The following is a 19,285-nucleotide window of genomic DNA, read 5'->3' as shown; positions in this document are numbered from 1 at the left end:
CATTTAGTTATTTTAATTCTGCTTTTTTTTTTTTTTTTAATTACCCATCAGAAAAAATGGATTTTGCGTGAGAAAACTGTTGCACAAAGGCATTATTAACTTTTCTTGTTCCAGCAATTCAAACATTGCGTGATAAGAAGTCACTCATTCAGGAGATTATCAGTTTTACTAGCAGACACTTTGATCATCTTCAGGCGGTGCCTGAGGAAAATGAATGAAATAAGAAATATGCTAAATGCAACTATGTGGTATGAGGTTCAAGTCTGTAAGCTACACTTATCATATTTTCTCACAAATTTACTTGTTGATCTACATAGAAAAATAACTGGGATATTTAAAACGTTCAGCAGATGAGGTGATTCACACAGGAAAGTAAGATAACAATTTTTATAGAATATTCCCCCCACAGAATCAGATTCCTCTCATAAAAGACGACTGATGAGATTTTTTTTAATATACATATAAAACAGACAACATAAAAAGTTGATTTATGAAATAACATTCAGGATGTGAATTCATTTTTAATGCGACACAGAAGCAGCAAAATGATACATTTTGTACCAAAAAAAAAAGGTTCACGAGAAGTTCAACGCCATGCACGAACCCTTGTTCACGACGAGCAGACCTGCCTCAACTTGGCTCTCACGATTTCCTGAGCCAATTGAGTTCATCTACTGTCAATAAGTGAACCACATGGCAGGGTAATCTAATCAGCTCTGCAGGCTTCATTTTTCCTTTGGGGAGAGCCAGAAGAAAACAGGAAGCTTGTCTGGAGATGAAACATCATTTACTGCACAGCTCAGTTCACAGTAGGGAAAAATAACCCTTCTACTGTGTTTGTCAAAGCCTCTCCAGTGATAAAAAAGCACAAAAGCAGCACGCTGAACAGAATGCATATAATTTAGATGTGATCCTTTGATACAAAAAATGCTACAAAGATGCTCACACATTCATTACTTATCATGCTTCATCATATCAGTTGATATGAAGAGTTGCTCTCAAGTCAGCTTTCCAACAACCATGACTGGTATGCTTCTAATATGACTGCCTGACATTTAGCACTGTGTCCAATTATAAATGTGCAATGAGCCTGACTGACCAGAAAGTATTCCATGAAATTATTCCTGAAAGACCAACATGGAAACATGCACATATTGACATGTTCGCACACTCCTCAAAAGATAAGACAGGAGGGCGAGCTTCACCTCTTAACCGTTTATTATAGAAACGTTTGACTTTGGGAAATCTGATCTACTGTAAAAATCAGTAGATGTGAACCTTTCATAGCAGAATGCACTACTTGTAAAGAGATGTTTGAAACCAGCATGACTGCAGTAAATAAATAGGAACTATAGGTCCTTTAGTGGATATAGTGAAATCCATTTATTGCTACACACACACAATGGCTGCTGTACTAGGCCGATACATCTTTGACCGGTTGCTTTATATACAGTATTTTAAGTGTTACTTAATAATGTATGGGATCTGAAGACAGAAGCAAGTCCTGCTTTGATATTAATATAAAAAAAAAATTAAAAAGTCACCAGAAGAAGAATTAGATATGTCAACCAGGCTGAATTTCATACGAGGTGGAAAACACTTTTCGGATGATTGTTTTAATGCACCCTGTAGCTGAAGAGATGTTGCAACATGGTTCTGACACAACAATATTGACTGTAAACAGGTCAAAACAGGTTTGGGTAGAATCTCAAACCCTCAACAGAATCATCTCTACACAGGTGGCCCATCTTCTCAGCCAGCAACAACCTAAGGATGAGGAGGGAATGAACACAAAGAAATTAGGAAAAGGAAAACAAATGACGAAAAATGCATTTACAAATGAATTATCTAAAATTAGATAAGACACTGAGTGGATCACGCCGTTTCAACAATGTTGCCTGATATAGCAGAGAGAAATGATAGCATTTGCTGTTCAAGGATGAGATGGCTCACCGCTCTTTAGACAGGAGAACTGAGAGACCCAAAAGCTTTGCAAACTCCTCTGCTGTCAAAGAGCCTTTCTCCGACACCTGGCAGCGATTTATCCCCACCAAAACAAAAGAGAGAAAAGAAAAAATATTAACAACTGCCTTCTAAACCGAGTGGAACATGCTGTCGTATTATGTTTGTGAAGGTTACAGCTTACGTTATCCAAAGCTGAGGCTATCATTCCCTCCTCACTGTGAGACTGCAGCTGGACCACCATCACGCCGCTGTCAAACACGCGCAGCCTAAACAGAAGACGAGACGCATGAGGGAAAGGGAGTGGGCGCAACACGTCACCGAACTCACTTAGGAGCACGAGAAGGAACCGTCAAGAAAAAAGCAGAATGATAAAACATGTCCATCTGCAAGACATTAGGAAAACACGCAATATGCTCATATCATTGTTAAATACTGTGACGATTATATGACTTGCAATCTTAAGATCTTCTGCACTTGAGCGTCCTACTCCAAGTCAAAATTTCTTTGTTTTACTGATATTGCACATGTTGATATTGCAATAACAATACACGTTCAATATATTGCGCAACCCTACAGTGGATCACGAAGTAAGAACTACCATGAAATGCAAATAAATATATATATATTCTACAGCCTGCATTGAATTCACCATTTCAGCTGCTGATTTTCCCAGTCTCCAAATTGTACGTACAAATGAACAAGAGTTTCCATACAGGTGCTCACAAGCTTCTGTCAAGTTTTTTTCATCCCGACTTTTGCATGGGAAGTGGCCTCTCTCAGGTCCAACTTTCTGTTTACGCAACAATTATAAATGAGGTCCCATGTCAACAAGTTTTAAACTGAGATGCTGTTTGATCGAGCTAACAGTTTAAGGGCACTCGGATCAGCAAAGCAGGCCAATGGGGAAACAGGCCAGTGTTTCTTCTGAATCTCTGGGAAGTAACAGGAAATGACAGCTGCAGTGGCCCTTCCAACAACAGGAAGCCAGGCAGGAAGAGCCTGGCCTCTGTGAGGCAAGCACAAGCCCAACCCTATATAATAAACACATAGCTTGGTTCATAATCACATGAGCGTCGCGCACGCAGACACGTATTTGAACAATACAATGCAAACAAAAATCAAACTCACCTCAGTGGGAGCTTTAGTTGCTCAAACATTTTGCACGCGTTTACCAAATCTTCTGGAGATAAAAGCTGAGGAGAGTGGAAAAACACATAACTAAAAGGCATATGTGTGTGCCATGAATGTGCAGATTGCCACATTGTGTCATATTACTGATCCAGCAATCAATCGAATAAATTCTTATTTTATTTTGTGTGCATATTTAAGGGCGCATCACCTCCATCCCTCTCGCACGGTTGACGAGACAATACACCTCTGTAAGAGCCATCATACCTCCCCGCTCCTGAGAAAGCAGGGAACGGTGGGAAGAGCGATGTGAAGTAATGAAGGGATGAAAGTGGAAGAGAAAGGAGGTCAGAATTATTTAAACTAGCTTCAACACTTTGCAGATGTTGAACACACAATGAATGAAAGATCGCACCCACCTCTAGAGGTGCCTGCAGCATATCTCCCAGTTGTTTAGCCAGTTGCATATGATAATGCGTCCCTGATCCATGCGTTTCCCTGGTAACGGGGTTAGCAATACCCATGCTCAGAAGGTAGGACTTAAACCGGATCGTCTATAACAGAGAACATCACTGCTCATCAAAATCAAGCTAATGTGTGGACATGAAAGGATAAAAACTGTCGTTCAGCACCATGATTATATATCCGATTGCAATTTTACCAGCGTCTTAGATCTCTGACGTGTGTGACAGTTAGTTACGGGCTTTGAACACTCGCTGAACTTTGTTTTTCTTAGTTGAAGTCTTACCTCGTCTTCTGTTATGTCTCCCTGCTTTTCTTTGATCTTGTTGGCGATGGATCTGGACACCTCTACCATCTCTTTGGCCTGCCAGTTAAGAGAGCCATTTAGCAAACTGCACTGTAAGAATCCCACGTCTGGTACTCATTAGCTGGGACGTGTAAACAATAAATTTAGCATGACTAAACAAACTAATTGATCGGTCAAGAATGGTCAAGAATTCGATAGAAAAACAAGGATACGTAAAAATGAAAGCTTCTTTTACCTTCACCATCAGCTTACTGAGGTCCTCAAAGGCCTGACAAACAGACACCAAAGGGTTAATGGAGCTAAAAAATTTTCAGAATTAAGCACACCACAAATACTCCATGGCTACAGATAATATTTAAATATCATTCCATAGAACCCACACCGCATCCTTAGCTGGCTCATGTTGTTGTTGTCAAACTTTTTCCAACAGCCATAAATCGTCTTTTACTTTAATACCATCGGTTTTATGTTGGTAAATCTCTGTTGTTAATAGAACTCAACACATAATCATGACAAACATCAATATATGCAACAGGAGTGTTATAAACGTACTAAAGCTTCCCAATTACCTTAGAAGTGTCACAGTGGTTGAGCTTGAATTCGTGCCTTACAACAAATTCTAATGTGGAAAGTTTTTTATTCAGCAAAATTAAAGACAACATTTCAAAAGCTCATAACGTCTTTTTAAACTACACCAGTCTGTATTCCTGGTAGATTCCAAAGTAATTTTAGTCACAACGACCAAGCTGCAGCTCGATGCTGTGAAGGGGGCCATGACACTGTAAATGAATATAACTTTGTTCGTATTCAACTCTGTGACTCAGTGTCAGAGTGACACCTCCATGGTTTCACTGCCGACTCCTTCCTCGGCCTTTCAGAACTCACTTCAGAAATGTTTTTGTCTGTTTCTTTCCTCTTCTCCTCTATTTTCCTCTCAATGCCAACAATCCCCACCGCGCGTGTCCTTCCTGCCTACATGACCACGAAGGAAAGAAAAACACACACACAGTCAGACGCAAAAGCAGTTGGTAAGGTTGGTAACAAACCTCAAAGGAGGAGGAAGAAAGATGAACGGCGGGGAGAGAGCAACTTTAGTCAATAACTGTTGTGGCAAAAAAGTGAAATCTGATTTTTTACTTTATGGTGGTTTTTCTATTTTTTTTAACAACAAGGAGAAATGTAATTTCATTTTGAGACACGAGACCAAATGCAAGTGAAGTGACCACCAACCCAAAGACATATTCTAACAGACTGTGTAAATAAGAGTCCTACTGCTGTGGAAAACTAATCCTAATTTGATGCATATGGATACTGGAGCAATTTTTGAAGGGCAAAATCGCATTAGAATAAAGTGATAACACTGCCACCCAGTGGTACATAATTTAAACTGTCTGTAACACCCACGTAAAGCACAATAACTACTAAGTTTAGCTGGTACAGTTTGACATTAAAACAGTTCCTATTACCTTCTGACGACAGTGGGAAAGAATAGATTACAATAAAAAGTGGAAGATTGCTTGTTCTGCTTCTGACCTGAGGTCCAGTTCCTGTGGGGATGGGTTGTGAAACTGGTGTACTCTCCCACCTTTTCTGGGTCATCTCCTCTGTTAGTCTCCTGTAAAACTACGAGGAAAAAAATACAACACATCATTTCCGGGTACCCAAGGAGAAAACGTCAAAGAAAGTAACAGAGAAAGACAGCGAAATCCAAAAGCTATTAAGCTTTGTGCATAAGCAGGACTACCTCTATCTGGCCGTGTTCCTTAAAGGACAGCTTGATGAAGGAGTACTTGCTGTTCTGGTAGGGACCTGGCTCCTTGTTGGCTGGTGATGGATGCAGGTGGATGACTATTTTTGCACTTCGGTATAACAGAGAGCAGTAGAAAGAAGAGGTGTTTTAATTCTCATGAACTGAAATGTTTGGGCTTTTTAATAGAAGTTCAATCTGGACTTTGTGTTATCACAAGAAAAAAAAAAATCAGGACTCCAAGTCCATCACATTTCTTGTTCTTTTTTTTTTTTTTTTTTACATAAAGCAAAAAAATAGATATTTTAGTCTAAAATATAATGGATGACAGGGTTGGAGTGCTGCTAAAACCTAAAAATCTTAACTCTGTTGGTAGAAGGACAACCCAGATCCATGTACCTCTTTCCTATTCCTCCAGCCTGCTCCTCAAAGTAGAGGACCTGAGGGAGGGGCATGGCTATGCAGCAGTCCTATAAGATGGGGGAAAAAAATGCAGAAGTCATAAAAGTCAAAGTCAGCTTTATTTGTCAGATCTGTATACGTACAGGACATACACAGGCTTGAAATGACGTTTCTCTCTAGCTCAATAGTTCAGCGCGGCGGTTGCATTTAACTTAAGTTAACACTTTAACACAATAAACTAAACTATGGTGACCGGTAATCAGAGTGACAGCACAATGTGGATATATATATATACAAGGTCTCTGATATTGACATCAGAGTAAAGTGGCGTAGGCAGAAGTAAGTAAAATAAAATAAAATAAATTAAATATGTTTATGTGCTAATATATACAGGATGAGGTTAGAAAGGCAGAGCAGGGAGTTGATCCTCCTGACTGGCTGGTGAACGAAGCTGTCCCTCAGTCTGCTGGTTCTGGCTCGGAGGCTCCTCAGTCTCCTCCCTGATGGCAGCAGGCTGAAGAAGCCGTACAGAGGGTGTGTAAGATCGCCCGCTATGCTGAGGGCCTTTCGAGTGAGGCGGGTCTTATGAAGGTCCTGAAGAGAAGGGAATGAGGTGCCGACAATCTTCTCAGCTGCTCTCACAATGCGCTGGAGGGACTTGCGACAGGATGCTGTGCAGTTGCCGTACCACACTGTGATGCAGCTGGTCATGATGCTCTCGATGGCACCTTTGTAAAAGGTGCACAAGATGGAGGTTGGAGCTCTGGCTCTTTTCAGCTTGCGGAAAAAGTAAAGGCGCTGGTGGGCCTTCTTGGCCAGTGATGCAGTGTTCATACTCCAGGACAGGTCCTCCGAGATGTCTACACCCAGGAACCTGGTGCTACTCACTCTCTCCACAGCAGTACCATTGATGGTTAGAGGAGCATGCTGGGAGGGCAGCTTCCTGAAGTGCACAACCATCTCCTTTGTTTTTTCCACATTCAGAGAAAGATTGTTGTGTCCACACCACTGGACCAGGCGGCTCACCTCACTCCTGTTGTTTGTCTCGTCGTTTTTGTTTATGAGACCCACCACAGTCGTATCGTCCGCAAACTTGAAGAAGAAGTTGGAGCTGTTTGTTGGAGTGCAGTCATGTGTCAGCAGAGTGAATAGAAGGGGGCTCAGCACGCATCCTTGGGGTGCCCCTGTGTTTAACACGATGGTACTGGATGAGTTGCTGCCGACCCGTACTGCCTGTGGTCTTCCAGTCCGAAAGTCTAACAGCCAGTTGCACATTGAGGCACTGAGCCCTAGACTGTCCAGTTTCTGAATAAGTTGTTGGGGAATGATAGTGTTAAATGCCGAGCTGAAATCAATAAATAGCATTCTGACATAAGAGTCCTTAGTGTCTAAATGAGTGAGAGCTGTGTGTAGGGCAGTTGAGATGGCATCATCGTGGAACGATTTGGCCGATATGCAAATTGGAAAGGATCCAGAGTGGCAGGAAGGACGGATTTGATGTGTTGCATGACTAGTCTTTCAAAGCACTTCATGGCGATGGGGGTGAGTGCTACTGGCCGATAGTCATTCAGAGAGGAGGGTGATGCCTTCTTCAGTATAGGGATGATGGTGGTGAATTTAAAGCAGGTGGGGACGATGGTCTGACTCAGCGAGATATTGAAAATGTCTGTGAAGACAGCTGCTAGTTCCCCTGCACAGTCCTTTAACACCCGGCCCGGTATGTTGTCAGGGCCAGGAGCTTTTCGGGCGTTGATCTTGCTGAAAAATCGCCTCACACTGTCTGTGGACAGCATCAGTGCATCAGTGACACAGAACACCATTGTCTTCAACTGCTGACAAACAATTTGTAGGTTTAAACTAGGATCTTTGTTTGGACTGCTCCTCTTTGACAATGCTCTCTTTGAGGTTTGCCATCACCCTTGTCTTTAGTTTCTAACTGATTTTTATAGCCTTCAGGTCAGGACCCTGCAAGCTCTAAATGTTTAAGGTGTTCTGTATTAACCCTGATCCGAGGCATAGTTTTTATCAAAATTTCCTTCAGTTTTATTATAGTGCCCTATTACATGGATCATTTGAGATCTAATGGTAACCGTCGAGGCCATCCTGATGAAATTAAGCGATGGCAGGACCAATATTTCAAGATGGACACCTCATTAGGCTGGTGTCTAACAGCTCTGACCAAGGAGGACTCACTTCTCCAGGAATAGAAAGGCTGGCCGTCTAGGCTGTCTATACGAAAGCTCATCTAGACTAACAGGAAAGCTTTTGTTCATCAACTCTCAAGTTTGATGAGATAAAAAAAATTAGTTGTTTGGAAACAGGGACATGACTATTCTTTGTTGGAGCATTCGGTTCCAGGAACACCATTACTCAATCATAGTGATCTCAGTGGTTTGTTTTTGTATCTTTGTTTATTTATTTTTAAGGGAGAGGGTCTGTCACACTTAAAATCCCCTTTTCAATCAAAATCGAGAATTAGCATGAATAGTTTTAGCCGTATAGCCTACGTTTTTTTTTTTTTTTTGTTGTTGTTGTTTTTTTACTGGTTTCTTACATGATTCTTTATGTCCCTCCAGATCAGCCGATGGGTGCTCAACAATGCAACTCCAACATCCAGTTTTGCCTGTTAAATGATGGGAAGGAAATACAAGTTATTATTAGCTTGTGATAAATTCCTGATTCACAATTACTTCAGACAACACATGTAACCACCTGATTTTATCAACAAATTATGTGTGTGGTCAATATTTCAGTGATGCTGAACTTTCTTTTTATAATCAATATTTCCTATTAGCGGCCATACTGTTTGTCTCAGGGCAAAAATAATAACTATTAGTAAACCAAAGTTTACCTTATCATCACCGTCATATAGTCTGACACCTCGCTGCTGGATCACTAAAGTTTCATTAATTTCTAAGAGGCCATTTGACCACGAAAACCGGTCCATTTTTATTCCTGCAAAAAATATTTTGCTCCGGTCCAACATTCATTTCGTATTTACTTCCTGTACGCTGTTCAAGACTGGCCTAACTCTGCCTGTAGGGAATAACTAAAATGTGATTTAATTTACAAAATATTTCGAATTCTAAAAAAAATTAATGCTTTTATTTTACTATAAATTCAGTCTTTTTGCAGATAATAGAACTAAAACTGACAGCAATTTGTTGTAATTTTATAGAATTTAAACAGGATTTGTTTTCTGACCAGCTACGTTAGAGGGGTCCTTTTGTTGTTGACGTAGTTAGCGCCAGCTGTCAAAAGCTAGCGAGACTTGCATCCGTCCGTGCAAGTTATTATTTTATATGTTTTCATTTTTATTTGTGAAATACTACAATCTGTGATGTGGTATTGGAGGCAAATTATTTGAGCGAAGCTTGAAAAATTTTGCAAATATTTGTTTAACTTATTTCTCCGTCTTTTTGTCTCGCTGTGCCCAGGACAGAGTTGGCTGTAGCTAGCTAGCTTGTTGTTAGCCGACGACAAATCTGGTGCGGACAGGTTTTCCTCTGCAGACAGCTTCTCGTGTTTGGGAATCATTGTTCCTGTTTAGGAAACTTAGTAACTAAAGTAACTAAGGGACTATCCATTTCTTAAATAGTTTACTGCAAATAGATATTGCTTTAAATCATGCTTTTGTGTAATTACGATTTTTTAGTCAGAGATTGGGGTCGGTAAAAATTATCTAGATTTAAAGTCGAATGCATGTTATTTTACCCGACATTATCTGTTGGATTATAGACGGTATTTTTTTTTCTTACTATATACGTGGTATAGTAAGCAGTCATTGTCAGAGAGGTTTGTTTCAACAACAAACATGGATAAGAAATCATTTGACATCGTGTTGGATGAGATAAGAAAGGTACTACAATGTCCGTCTTGTCTAATTTTGGAAATCGTTCCTCTTCAGTCTCTCTTACACTTCACCCTGTGTTTTAGTGCGTCCTGACCGACCAGCGGACCAGAGCCATAGAGCAAGTGCATGGATATTTTTCCAGTGAGCAGGTACTGTCCAGACACCAGCACTATCGTGTAACGTTAGATGTGTTTTTTGCAAATTGTTGTTTTTATTACAACTGACAGGAGAATCCATTTTTTGGGGGGGAAATCATACTGTACCTCACCCTTATCAATTCAAGATGTTTTCAAAATGTTCATGGTCGTCTATTCTTTTGTGCTGCTACAGGTGATTGAAATTCTGAAGTACTTCTCATGGGCAGAGCCGCAGACCAAAGCGGTGAAAGCTCTGCAGCATGTAAGTCACAACAGTTTTGGAGGGTGTAGCCTGACAGCTTATTGTTTGTATTATTACATTTTCTGATATTTTCTTTTAATTATATATATTTCTATAAATATGTGTGTGTGTTTGCGCGTGAATGCATATATTGCCACCTTGTCACTGGCAAGCTCTTATTGTTATTTTTCTTATTGTGTGTGTTTTTCTCCTTCAGAAAATGGTTGCAATTTCTACAATCAATGTTGCCAACATCCTGAACTGCTTCACCTTCTCAAAGGATAGACTTGTTGTCCTGGAACTGATAGCTTTGTGAGTTCAATTTAAAATGCATATGAGTGGCCAGAAGTTGCTTTCTTTTTTTCTTTTTCTTTTTTTCACACCATCAAATGTTGTATTTGAAATAGTCTTGTTTCAGCTGACAGTTTGAGTTGAGCATGGAGTATGTCTGTGTCCACACAGGAACATTTTAGACGCACAAAATTATCGTCCGGTGGAGGACCTTTTTCGTATACACGCGTCTGAGAAGAAGCGTGCTCGAAGAATACTGGAGCAGGTAGGTACACCTTTTTCAGAAAAACCTCTTTGTGTTGTTGTTTATGGTCTATAAAGGATCCGTATCATAAATTCAATAAAGTCACACTGCTTCGTGACTGTGAGATGTGATTTATCCAGTTAAAGATTAAATGGTAAGAGCCTAAAGTTATCATTTTAATGTAAACACTGTGTGTGTTTTGGTTATTTAGCACTTTACAAGCTTAGTTCGATGAGTACTAATATATCGGTGCCCTTAGGTTTGTAAGGTTGGATGCAAGGCACCGATAGAAATGATCTCATCCTGCGGAATGATACCAGGAAATCCATACCCTAAAGGCAGACCCAGCTTGGTCACTGGCACATTCCCTGTAAGTCGACTCTATTCTGAACTTCCTTGACTACAGTAGTACTCTTTTTATCAGTCTATAAGTCTTCCATTCTTTTCAGTTGCAAATTTTTTGGAATGGCAGTACACTTATTTACCTTGTGATTTTTGTTGAAGTAGATGTTGAAAATGTTAAATTGGTATTATAATAAAAAAAAAAAAGCCTGGCTATTTTGTTTTAGAAATGGAATTTGCTTGTGATCACAGGGAATTCCTCCTGTTAAAAAAGAAGGTGAGAAGAAAGAGGACTCCTCGAGCAACATGGAAGGGAAAGGAATTGCTTCCCGGATTGTGGGACCATTCAAACCTGTGAGTGCTAAGATGGGAATTATCGACTGGGAGAATGTATTGGTGCCAGGATGCCCCAAGACAAGACTCATAATGGAGAGACAAGTCCATTAATTACATTACTTACAGTGATTAAACTACAGCCCACGTGTGAAGCCTTGTTATATTAGGAAATGATTGGCACAAGCTCTAAATGGACTTGCTTATGAGTGTTACAGTTTTTTCTATATAATGTAGATATATTAAGGACTGATAATGGCTAATGACCATTCAAAGCAGTTATTTGGTTTTATCATATTTAAAAAAAATTGCATTGCAGACTAATTAGAAACTCATCAGTTCATCAGTGTTTTGTATCTTCGGTCTTTTCTTTTTGTAGTTTCCTTCCACCTACAACCCCCATCGGCCCGTTCCTTATCCTATACCGCCATGCCGACCTCATGCCACCATCGCTCCGAGTAAGAAGCAACCGTAAAACACACTTCAGTCTACCATTACCTGCCGTAGATAATTCTGAAAATATCAAAGATAAGAAAAAACAAAACAAATAACAACTGAGGTATAAATGTGGTTTGTAGTGGTGCACATGATCATAGCAGGACATATTTTATTGCTGCCATCTTGGGATTGGTTTAGATACAGTTAGTAGTGGGATGAGGTGTGTGGTTCTACTGTATGTCTGTGAATGAACGGTGGACACCTTTTAATATTTGCAACTGCTACTCAGGTGCGTACAACAACGCAGGCCTTGTTTCTATGGGAGGGGTAATAACAGCCTGCGTGGCCCCTCCCCCCTACAGCGCTACCCACAAAGTAGCAGGTATGATTCAGTTAAAGCAAGTGTGTGCTTGTGTGTTTGATATCAAATAGACTTCTTGAAGCTTGCAGCCTAACTCGTTGGCATGCTGCTTACCTATGCTTCTCTAGTTCACATCTTTATCAGCTGACAAATTTCATTTTTACATCCATTGGAGCACACTGATTGACCAGAAAAGCACACTGTGCTATTTCACGAGTGTAGATATAGTTCACTCCTCATGATACACGAATAGCATTTTCTGCTTAGTATATTTGTTTTTTTGTAGTAATTCTCCTCCTCAAGATGTGTTTGACTACTGTAAATAATGTTGAAATAAGCAATGCAGTACAAACGCCACCGCGTATTACAAGCTCAGAAGGTGTTCTGGAACAGGGCCAACACATCAACACACAGCTAAATGAGTAGCCTCAATATCCAATCTGTCCCTTTAGACATGCTCTTTCAGATTTTTCTGTTTTCTGGTCAGTCAGTAGATTTTATTTTGGTGATTTGTGAGGATGAGTTTGGGGTTATTATTGGACCAAAAAGAAATCAAACTAATATCAGTAGTCTTTTACTCTGGATTCATGCTTTGTGTTGGCATTTAACCTGCATCGCTTGGGATAACATTGCTGCTTTTTTTTCCTTTTTTTCCCCGCTCTGTTTGAATGCATTGCCTAATTATTTTTTACTATAGAAATACAACCTTGTTTCCAAAAAAGTTGGGACTCTGTGCAATATTTAAAAGAAGGGGAAAAATAACCCCGATAAAACTGCAAACAATTTAACAGTACAAAGATAACATATTAAATGTTAGTTGTTTTTTTGTTTTTTTTTGCCACACAAATCTGTGTCTTTCTTATTTTGACTAATCGAACACAGCAGCGGTCCGCTTTCTCTTTGTCCACTTCAAATGAACTTTGGTTCAGAGGAGGGCGGCGTGTTCACCAAAAGTGGTTTTCGTAGCTGTTTTTGAGGCAGCAACAAGAATTTTTTTTTTCATCGTGGAATCAATTAGGTTTTTGATTCAGTGCAGACTGAAGCCTTCGAGCGCGGAAAGATTCCTCACATTATCACATTGGATTCTTTGCCCTGACCCTTCTTAGCAAGCTGGTTGTATTTACATCTCATTTAACTTGGTGTTAAATGAGAGAATATATTTATTTCTAACTTATATTAAATGAAGAATGAATAAGAATAAAATAATTAAAACACCTTTCCTTAAATTTTTGGAGAAGTCGGACAGCCCTTACCATGGGCCACTACATAGTTGTATGGTATTATTTTCAATTAGATAGGCAATTTAAGATGAGATGCAAATGATTGCTTTCTGTTTCTCTGTCCATTCAACAAAAACCCCTGCTTTTTATGAATATGGAGCTTTATGTCATTTTCTAAACAAGATATCAGGATGAGACTGGCTTAGAGTTAATTTGAAGCTAGCATACCAAATACGTTGTATCAACATTTCCCAAAAGGTAAGGAGATACTGTAATGCAGTAGGTTGCACGTAGGAATGCTCTCTGGCTGTTCCGCCTTGCTCTTTCTTTTCTTCTTTGTATGCAAGTGGATTGGCTCTCTTAGCTTGTTGTGCTTTAATCTATCCTGCAAATGTCCTGGAATGAAATGTGTGTTTAACAATACATTATTGATCATCAAAAAAGGCAGTGAGTTAGTACCAATTTATTTATTTATTTATTTATTTATTTCTCTTTTTGAAATCATATGATTTTCTTAGTTCATTTTAACACTACAGCACATACTAGTCAGAATTTTAGATTTATTAATTCGTTCATCCATTCATTACTTACTTGCTTGTTTTCTTAATTACCTACTAGGTCTAATCTACTTTTACCTCCAGGTTACACCAAACCAGGCAATCCACAGCACACCACACCTGGAGTCAACAGTGGGCCCCTTCTAATTCCTCATGGGTCCACGCCCTCGACTCCTGTTCCAAACCAGTCTTCACCTGCTCATCCGACTCCCACAACCCCCATCACACCAGTTTTCCCTGGCATGATCCCCTCACACAATCCCAATGCCCCCTCACCCTCACCAGCCCCATCTCCATCTGTGATCAAAGTGGGACCACAGACCCCCACTGGTCATGTCACACCTACTCCCCTGTCTGTCATTAAACCCCACACCCCCTCAGGCACCCCTTGCGGAACCCCCTCTTCCCCCTTCAACGCCCTTTCTCGACCAGGCACCCCTGCTACTTCCCGCAGCAACCAAGACTCTCTTTCTCAGACAAACTCCATCGGCTCAGCTCAGCAAAGGGGTTTTTCTCAGTCCACAGACCACCAGTCAGGACTCAACTTCCCTGGCATGCACCCACAAGCAGGTAACCTTTCTGGGTCCGTGATCCGAAGTTACACACCCTCTGGACTGTCATCTCTCACTCCTGGATCTTCCACCCCAGTTATTCAGAACTGTTCCACCCCAGGACTCAGTCCAAAACCCTCCCCTGTTCATCCTGCTCAGGTTGTCATGGTCGGAGCCCTGAATAGACACTCTGGGGGTAGTAACAGTGGCAGTAACAGTCCTGTACCCTCAGCTTTCAAGGGCACCTCTCGTTCACCATCACTTGGCTCACTTGTGGCGCCAGGCTCCGCTCAGGCCGCCCTGGCGCGTTCACTGGGTCTGTCAAACAGCTCAGGTTCTTCCCAAGTCTCTCTCCCTAGTCCCGTTGCTATCGCTGGCCTCCAAGCACTGTCCTCCAGCCCAGCACAATCTCATTATCCGGGCCTCTCCCCATTTCCAACCCTGTCTTCCTCTCTCCCTCCTGCCTCCATCCCTTCATCCATGCCTGTGGTGTCTCCCACCACCAGCATTTCTAACCACCCACCAACCTCCATGTACCCAGGGTTGGCTCCCAATGCTGTCCCCAGTGCAGGCTCCCCTTTTGGTTTAGGCCTCACCTCTGCTCCCTCTATATTCCCAGGCCTTCCGCCTGGGCCTAGCTCCTCTGCATTCCCTGGGCTGGGCGTGTCAGGGGGGCATGGTTCTGGGAGCCCTGTGTTGTCTTCATTCATGGGACTGTCAGGAGTCACTCCGTCATCAGTAGCATCGGTGGCCCCACTACAGGCAGCGGCAGCAGCGGCTGCAGTTGGAGTTCCATCATCATCACCAGTGTTACCCGGTTTTGCGTCTGCCTTCAGCTCCAGTTTCCAGCCCGGGTATGTAAACTTTAAATATTTAATGGCCCACATGAAGACATTATGTAATTATCTCATATAAACAAAATTATCTCTTCATAATGTCCTAAAATAAATTTCATTAGATTTACACAAATTTGAAGAGCAGTTATGTTTGATTTTAGAGCAATTCTATTCTTTCAGTCTTTTCATAGTAATGCCATAGTATAGTAAATGGTGATAAGATACTAGGTCATGTAACATGTGACACTCATTTCGTCTTGCTTTACAAAGGGTGTCATAAATTATATTATATTCATTTTCCAGTTGTGTTTTTGTGTGAGAAGTCAAACGCGAGACACGCGGTGCAAAGTCCTCGTGTTCCGCTACTCTGTGTGTCAGATGTAGACTTTGATTTGTGTTGTCTCTAAAAGGTCATTACCGTCAGTCATATATGTAGTCATATATGTAGTGTAACGTGTGGTGTTATCTTGTAAATTAACAAGTGTTTATTGGAGAATATTCCAGTTTGTGTTAAATGGTATCAACTTTGATGAAACGTACGCATAATTACTGTTGCATATAGTTCTCGGTTGAAATTAGAGGTCTTTTGATGACGTGATCGTGTTGCCCGCCTGTTCTCTTCTGTGGTCATGGCATATCATCTAAAATGGTTTTTCGCAATCATTTGTATGGCAGACAATTTTCTACTAAAATTTCATAATTGTGATAGCCCAAGTAATGCTTTGTACATTATGAACACAGACTGGTAGAAGTAAGAAAATGTGGAGGAGCAAAATGTGTTCATTGCTCCCCTGGAAGAGGAAGATGAGAGCAGCAAGTTCCTGGAACATCTGCTGGTTGTCTGGTAACTGCTCAGTTGTAAAGCAGCAAATTCGTCTTCAAAACAACAAACGTCGTATTTTTTAATGTCAGGTTTAGTATAGATTAAACAACCAAGGTATTACACGTTGATTAATGGGCTTGAAAGCTAAACTATCAATATCAATGGACAGATAGTGGAATCAGTCATCTTACTATTTATTAGTCTTACCCATAATGTTAAAATGTCTATTTAGAAGGCAAGGCAAGTTTATTTGTATAGCACAATTCAACAACAAGGTGATTCAAAGTGCTTTACAGATACATTAAAACAGTAGAAATAAAAAGCATGATTTAAATTTTAAACAAAAAAGAAATAAATAAGAACAATCGATAAAATCAGGAGTTAAAATATGATTAAGTTTTGAAACTCAAGCTTCAGATTTGGAGCTTTATTCAAATGCAGCTGAAAATAGGTGTGTCTTCAACCTAGACTTAAACACACTGAGTGTTTCAGCTGATCTGAGGCTTTCTGGGAGTTTGTTCCACACATGTGGAGCATAGAAGCTGAATGCAGCTTCTCCATGTCTGGTTCTGACTCTGGGAACTGATAGAAGACCGGATCCAGATGTCCTGAGGGGTTTGGAAGGTTCATACTGGGTATGAACCTCCAACAGAGACAATAGTTAACAAGTTCTGTGTGGTGTGACGGCACTTCAATGTGTTCCAGGTTAGGCAGCGGACTCCAGCCTCCGGGAAGTAGTGGGTTTCCTGGATTGCTGTCGTTCCCTGCGGTAGCAGGCTTCTCTCCCTCTGCCGGCCCCGCTGCTCTCGGTGGCCTCCATAACCCGACCATCCAATCCGCTCTGCTGCAGGTAGTTATATACTCGCATTATGTTCTGGTCGAGTTAAGAGCACTTTCATGTCAGCTTGGCAAACTGCTATAAAAACTGCTTTTTTTTTTCTTGAGGCGCATCCTACATCGGCTTTGGAGAGCTTTCCTCCTCAACCCAACAGTTTCACCAACTACCCTCCAGGCCCAGGAAACCCCTTCCCACTCCAACCAGGACTACACCCTCAGCTGGGCTGGCAGTGAAACCTACACTCAGACTTTGACACATTCAGTAGACTTGCCCACTGACTCCTGTGTGTCCACCCTGCCTCACCTGTCAGTGGGTGTGAGGTTGTTTTGCCTTGAATCCTGAATCGCAGAGTTTCATTACTTAAAATGTTACAGGAAAGAAACGGCTTCAAAATATGAGAGACATTACCCTGGATAAGTACATGCTTGTAAATATCAGCTGTCAAAGTTGTTAGGTTTTACAGATGGACTGTGTCTGGTTGTAACGTTAGCTCGGCTTGCCTATTCTTTTTTTAATCATGCTTATGAACATTTATTAATGAATGATGAATTGTAGAGAATCTGAAAATGACATGAAAACACTGAAAATTGACTGTACTCACGACGTACTATTTGATGTCCTGTTGCACAGGAAAGGAAAGAGCAAATTAATGAATAGCCCTGAATTTATGGTTCTACTGTGACATGAACTTTTTCACTGACTTACAGGTTACTATGTATAGTTGCATTTTGACGTGAATATACCATAGATATTTTTAATTGATGTGTCAGGGGTGTAACTGTTCTTAGAGATTGCATTTTGGCAGCTTCTCTCGTGTTTTTCTTCTCTGGTTGAACACATATTTGGCTTCGAGCCGTTTACTGTGATTCCCATTTTGTCTGTTTACAAATTTGACAGCTGTGACACCCCTCATTGTTCCTGCGGTAATTGATTAGACGCACTGTACTGTATGAGGCTGTCTCCTTCTACGCAGTTCATCCTTTTACTGATACGTGGGCATGAAATATACAGTAGTATAAAGCTATATTCCTCAGTTATTTCTGACCCGAGTGAAAACTGTACTTATGCTGAATTTGTAGTACACCTCAATTGTACAGGGATGAACTCAGGTACTGTTACCTGATTGTTTGAGTGTAATAGTCCTTTTGTTTTGTTTTGTTTCCTTTTTGTATTTGCACCCATTTTTATATCCCAGTGAACTGCTGGTTGCTGTAGGTATTACTGTATTTGTAGTCCATGTGAAGCCCTGGCTGCCAGGCACCTCTTAGATAAAATGACTGGGGCTGGATGAATTGTAGAAACAAAGCCTCTTTAAATCACTGAGAATTATGACGGCAACCAGGTGCGCAGATCCCAGATCATGTTTGTCTTTGAAGATTTAAGAATAAAAGAAGGAAAATGTAACCGGCTGAACTGTTTTGTGTAAATTTCTTATAAAATGAACATTAACGCCACAAAGGGACATTCCCTTTGAAATGTGTTAGATAAATAAAGAAGGCTGAAACATGAAGTCAGACATAAGTAACAGACATGATAGGTGATAAATATTATAAACCACAGCATTAAAAATGAACATATAATTGATTCCTATTTGCTGAAGGCCAATATCGCCATAAGTGATTTACACACGTTTACTTTTCATTGTCATCTTTTTACCCAACCATCAGTATGAATAGTTTTACAACCAACTGATTGTTGCCTTAGTGCTTTGTGCTGCGCTTATCATGAACATCTATGTTATTGCTCAACACATAGGTGATCAGTCATGTGTAAATTAGTCATGTAATAAGCCGGTCACAAGATCCCGCTGGAGCAGTTTCCATTTATTCATATTTTCCCAATTCTGTTCCCAATAGCTTCATCAAACCTATCGAGTTATTATCTGGAGTCTCTGATCAGTAGTGCACGTGGGTTTTCAGTTGTTGCAAAATCTGAAAACAGAACATATTTCGTGTTGAGGAACATTGTTTTTTTTTCTAATTGTTGCATGCTTGATATGATATATCAATCCCAAAACCAAAGAAAAGCTCGACTATTGCTATAACACTGAATAGTTGATTATTAATACTTGAATTATTTCTCAACTGAACCCTTCAATTTCTAAAATAAATAAATAAATAAAATACTGACTTTTCCTGTTGTTTGTACCAAAAAATGAGACTTTTTCCCCTTTCCTTGGTTTTGTGCTTTGGTCTCAAAAAGTTATTAA

The 19,285-nt window shown here is 40.5% G+C and overlaps 2 protein-coding genes across 3 annotated transcripts; one reads left to right on the top strand and one right to left on the bottom strand.

Annotated features, from left to right (window-relative positions):
- Positions 1-435: 435 nt before the first annotated feature.
- vps36 (vacuolar protein sorting 36 homolog) lies at positions 436-9,017 on the bottom strand. The gene is made up of 14 exons (XM_075487577.1): positions 8,863-9,017; positions 8,566-8,634; positions 6,009-6,079; positions 5,607-5,721; positions 5,396-5,485; positions 4,748-4,834; positions 4,098-4,130; positions 3,842-3,919; positions 3,513-3,647; positions 3,305-3,370; positions 3,094-3,158; positions 2,147-2,231; positions 1,954-2,030; positions 436-1,767 (listed from the first exon to the last, which is right to left on the bottom strand). The coding sequence occupies exons 1-14, from the start codon at positions 8,995-8,997 to the stop codon at positions 1,686-1,688; spliced, it is 1,188 nt and encodes a 395-aa protein (XP_075343692.1). The 5' UTR covers positions 8,998-9,017; the 3' UTR covers positions 436-1,685.
- A 232-nt stretch (positions 9,018-9,249) lies between these two features.
- Positions 9,250-18,479, top strand: proser1 (proline and serine rich 1). 2 transcript variants are annotated; one of them, XM_075487575.1, is made up of 12 exons: positions 9,250-9,870; positions 9,948-10,013; positions 10,195-10,263; positions 10,460-10,554; positions 10,705-10,798; positions 11,037-11,147; positions 11,372-11,473; positions 11,832-11,910; positions 12,180-12,272; positions 14,113-15,433; positions 16,944-17,088; positions 17,184-18,479. In XM_075487575.1, exons 1-12 carry the CDS (start codon positions 9,826-9,828, stop codon positions 17,307-17,309), a joined length of 2,346 nt encoding a protein of 781 aa, XP_075343690.1. In that variant the 5' UTR covers positions 9,250-9,825; the 3' UTR covers positions 17,310-18,479. The 2 variants fall into 2 exon arrangements, with proteins under 2 accessions (XP_075343690.1, XP_075343691.1); XM_075487576.1 differs by lacking the exon at positions 12,180-12,272.
- Positions 18,480-19,285: the final 806 nt, after the last annotated feature.

Source organism: Odontesthes bonariensis, chromosome 16 (assembly GCF_027942865.1).
Source record: "Odontesthes bonariensis isolate fOdoBon6 chromosome 16, fOdoBon6.hap1, whole genome shotgun sequence".
In the NCBI taxonomy this organism is placed as follows: Eukaryota; Metazoa; Chordata; class Actinopteri; order Atheriniformes; family Atherinopsidae; genus Odontesthes; species Odontesthes bonariensis.
The sequence above is the reverse complement of the archived record's forward strand: the minus strand, read 5'-3'. Positions and strand labels throughout refer to the sequence as shown.

Bases quoted from the DNA above. Each gene is read 5' to 3' on its own strand.
- proser1 (XM_075487575.1), top strand. From the start codon at position 9,826: ATGGATAAGAAATCATTTGACATCGTGTTGGATGAGATAAGAAAG. The intron at 11,148-11,371 runs GTAAGTCGACTC...TTGTGATCACAG, and splicing joins TGGTCACTGGCACATTCCCT to GGAATTCCTCCTGTTAAAAA. The intron at 12,273-14,112 runs GTATGATTCAGT...TTTTACCTCCAG, and splicing joins CGCTACCCACAAAGTAGCAG to GTTACACCAAACCAGGCAAT.
- vps36 (XM_075487577.1), bottom strand. From the start codon at position 8,997: ATGTTGGACCGGAGCAAAATATTTTTTGCAGGAATAAAAATGGACCGG. The intron at 3,648-3,841 runs GTAAGACTTCAA...TCTCTGTTATAG, and splicing joins GAGACATAACAGAAGACGAG to ACGATCCGGTTTAAGTCCTA. The intron at 2,031-2,146 runs GTAAGCTGTAAC...AATCGCTGCCAG, and splicing joins TAGCCTCAGCTTTGGATAAC to GTGTCGGAGAAAGGCTCTTT.